Genomic DNA, 3,833 nt, shown 5'->3' on the forward strand with positions numbered 1-3,833 from the left:
TTTATTGAGGCATCGGAAAATCCATAGATGGTACAATTTTCAGCTTTACTTGGCAGCGCCATACTTGGGATGTGAACCTGACGTAGGACTGGCAACTGCGCAGTAAACTCGTTCCATTTGTTAACCACACGATGCGGTACAGTTTCGTCCCATGCAAGATTATCGCGCCACAAGTCTTGCATGAGGATCTTTGCAGAGACGATCACGGGCTGAAGGATACCAACTGGATCGTAGAGCTTGGCAATTCTTGCCACCAAGCATCGTTTGGTCAGGGAACTCACAGGCAAGTGAAAATCATTGTCGATGATCAACTGGAACGTATCCTTCGTAGGGCTCCAGGCTAGACCAAGCATCTTGATGGCCTGCCTATCCCCGATTTGCACAGTAGCGTCAAGGTGTTCCTCTGGTACATCGTGTATCACAGCAGGAACGTTGGAAGCCCATTTCCGCAGGGGCATTCCCCTATGCATGAGCACTCGTTCAACACCAGTTCTAAGCACACGTAGTTCATCCGATATCGCAGCACCCAAGGAAAGGTTATCCACGTAGAACGATCGCTGAATGGCGTCAGCGATTTCCGGGTTAGAAAACCGTATTTCTTCGCCGACCTCGAACAACGCCCTGCAGGCAAGATATGATGAGGAGGCCTCTCCGTACGTAACGGTACGCAGCCGATACATTTTAGCGGAATGGCTCGCATCCTCGCGCCACAATATGCACTGCATCCAGGTGTCCGATTCAGCCACCCAGACGGTACGTTTTTTCGGCCGGTACTGGAACCATGTGTCCTAGATCGAGATACTCGCGCATGAACTTGCGGTATTCCACGTAGGTGTCTTCATGCCGGGACAATTTCCGCTCAAGAGATAATAAACGTCGCTGCGCTTGCTCGATGGAATCTCCGAGCTGGTTAAGCTCCCCCCGTAGCGGAATCCGGACGATGTATCGACCATCATCGGCGATCCGCGTGTGCGTCTTAAAGTGCTCCTCGAGCTCACGGTCTAAAAGGCCCTTTTGGTTCGTAACATCAGGTGGTAGTTCCTCCACCTTCCAAAAGCGTTCGAGGCTTGACTTCAGGTCATCGATGCACGTAGCATTATGGCAACTCTGCTTATGGAAGCTAGCCTAAGCAGCATCACGTAGAAGTCCGCCAACAGTCCATCCGAATTTGGAGTCCTGTAGTGTGAGCCCATTGGCTAAGCGGTGAAGCCCTACACCAACCGAGTCAAAGCAGATTCCAGCGCCTAATATTGCATCAATTGGTCCTGGATGGTTGAAGTTTTCGTCAGCTAGTACCATTCCAAGGGGAAGGTTTAAGTCATCCTTCTTGATTGTGCGAGTGGGTTGCGCACTCAGTTCCGGTATCACGTAGAAATTGGTGCTCTAACGGTAGGATCCATTAATTGACATGACCTTAGCTCGTATTTGGTTCGATACAGGGAGGTTACCGCTTAATGCTAATGGCTTGGATTAGCATTAAGCGGGTTACCGCGGTTAATGGGTTACCGCTTGGATAATGGCTTGGATTTGGCAACCAGAGTCGAGTAGGCACCTCATCCTCATCCGTTGCCATTTCCCCGTGTTATCTTCTAGGAACACTACGACGGTTGCTAACAGTACATAGTTTCCAAACCCTGGAACGTCTCGGGGTGTTGCACTGTTAGCAGGAGGATAAACGGACCCGCACGGAGAGGGTACAGGTATGGAACGCCGAGCAGCGCGTGGCGGCGATACGGGCCGGACACGTGGATCGACCATTGCTGGAAGCACTACTCGAGCACTAAGCGATGGCGGCACGGAGCGGGAACGCAGGACACCACGCGGCGGCGATACGGGCCGAACGCGTGGATCGGCCATTGCTGGAAGCACTACGCGAGCACTAAGCGATGGCGGCACGGAGCAGGAACGAAGCACGGAGCGGGAACGAAGCACGGAACGGTGATTGGTGGCACGGTGGTGAGGCATTCACTTAATGTAAACGTCGTCCGCAGCGTGCAACAACGTATGATGTTTTTTGCTACACACTTGACACCGTTTTTCGCTTGGGCACTTTGACGCTGGATGCTGCCTCGATAGGCAATTCACACACTTGCGTTGATCCATCACGAAGTTGACCCTTTGACATGCCGATCGCACCCGTAGCTTCGGACAGAGTGTACCTACATGACCCGTCTTGTCGAAAGCGTAACACCGACGCGTGCCTGTGTACTTGTCGTTTACTGTTGCCGGTTGGGTGGCGTTAATCGGCCGAGATGAAGCGATTGCGTCCTGTTTGGCGAGAACGGGTTGAACCGTGGCGGATAGCGCCGTCCGCGCTGGTCTTGCAGGTGCGCTGTTAGTGTGGACACGCACCACTTCCTTCTTTTTCGGCTCGTAGTAGAGTTGGTTGGAAAGCCTATCCAACTCCCCCCGTAGCTTCTTCCACGTGGGGATGCTCTGAGCGTCCAGTCGCCGAGTGATGCGTTCGGTAGTTCCCTCATCCAGCTTGCCCAGCACGATCGACACAAGGAGCCCATCCTCGACTGCCGTGGCTCTCTGGTCCGTCGTGCCCGCAATTTGTTTTGCCGATGCGATCGACGTCTCGATCACGTCGATGATACGCATCAGGCCGTTCTCTGATGCCGTGGCCATCTTTGGAATTTCGAGCAGTTGTCGAAAGTGCCCGAGGAATGCGACTCGCTTTTTATAAAAACGTTACTCGAGCTTCCGCCAAGCCTGCGGAAACAGCATTCCGGCGTTCTCAAACGCCTCGCAACTGTTTCCTGCAATATCGCACCGCTCGAAACACTTTAGGAGGAAGGCGTATTTATGGGAATCCTCGGTGAGACCAGCGATACGCTTTTCGAAGCGCCCCGCGAACGCCGGCCACTCCGATGGCGAGCCGTTAAACCTCGACAGCTCGATCCGAGGAAGATGGTCGGGTCTCGTTGCCGCTGTTGCGAGCATCACGTCGAGGGGAGGGACTGTCGAACCCTCGCAGCTTCACCAACGCACATTTGGCCTTCGCATAGGCCTCGGTGAATGTGCCGCGTCGAGGGTTCGGACCGGTCAGTGCCTCCAGTCGCAATAACTTAGCATTACCGTCTTGCCACAGCGAGTTAAAAATCGCTTCCTTAACACTAGCCATCGCTGGATCCAGCTTCCCGGAGCTGGCCTCCACAAATATTTCACGCACTGCTGTTTCCAGTGCCGTGAGCTGGCGGGACGCCTCAGTGGTGGCTTTTTCGTCTGTAGCCATTTTGCACGTAGCACTGTTTAAAGAATCCTCACTCGTCACAATCGTCACCTCGCGACACTGACACGTCACAATCACGTCGCAATCACGTCGGGGTCACCAATGTTTTTCGCACGAAGCCGTCACGTTAAGAATAGCACGAAGTCGTTTGATTATTCACGATTTATCAAATCTCGCTTTATTCGTCCGTTATAACATATCACAGTTTGTCTTTGTATGTCGCACCGTACGCTGTTTACTCGTCGGAAGGTAAACTGATAAGAGGGCGTACGATCCGTTGATCGTACGCACGAAGCCTTTACGAATGATCGGAGAGAGGATCCACGCCGGAAACTCTCTCCCACGCGCTTATCGCTCCCTTACGCAATTGACGTATGGCAATAACGCACTTATCGCTCCAGAACGCATTCTAAGGCAGGGGTCGTCAGTGCGTTTGGCGGACGGGTATTGAATGACGTTAAATTCAATAACCTGATGTCTTCAGATCGCGTGGTTTTGCGCAGCGCGATGGCGGGATATAGATGTCTTCGGATGGACACTGCGATGGCGGCTTGCGTTGTCTTCACGTGGCGACTTACGGCGTCTTTTTGCGGCATGC

At 53.1% G+C, this 3,833-nt stretch overlaps 2 protein-coding genes across 2 annotated transcripts; both read right to left on the minus strand.

The window, feature by feature from the left end:
• Nucleotides 1–738: 738 nt before the first annotated feature.
• Nucleotides 739–1,573, minus strand: LOC126564283 (uncharacterized). Its single transcript, XM_050221288.1, has 3 exons — nucleotides 1,490–1,573; nucleotides 1,222–1,383; nucleotides 739–1,125 (listed from the first exon to the last, which is right to left on the minus strand). The coding sequence occupies exons 1-3, from the start codon at nucleotides 1,571–1,573 to the stop codon at nucleotides 739–741; spliced, it is 633 nt and encodes a 210-aa protein (XP_050077245.1).
• A 392-nt stretch (nucleotides 1,574–1,965) lies between these two features.
• LOC126564294 (uncharacterized) lies at nucleotides 1,966–3,238 on the minus strand. The gene is made up of 2 exons (XM_050221299.1): nucleotides 2,897–3,238; nucleotides 1,966–2,679 (listed from the first exon to the last, which is right to left on the minus strand). Exons 1-2 carry the CDS (start codon nucleotides 3,236–3,238, stop codon nucleotides 1,966–1,968), a joined length of 1,056 nt encoding a protein of 351 aa, XP_050077256.1.
• Between the last annotated feature and the right edge of the window lie 595 nt (nucleotides 3,239–3,833).

This window comes from Anopheles maculipalpis, chromosome X (genome assembly GCF_943734695.1).
Source record: "Anopheles maculipalpis chromosome X, idAnoMacuDA_375_x, whole genome shotgun sequence".
Lineage (NCBI taxonomy): Eukaryota > Metazoa > Arthropoda > Insecta > Diptera > Culicidae > Anopheles > Anopheles maculipalpis.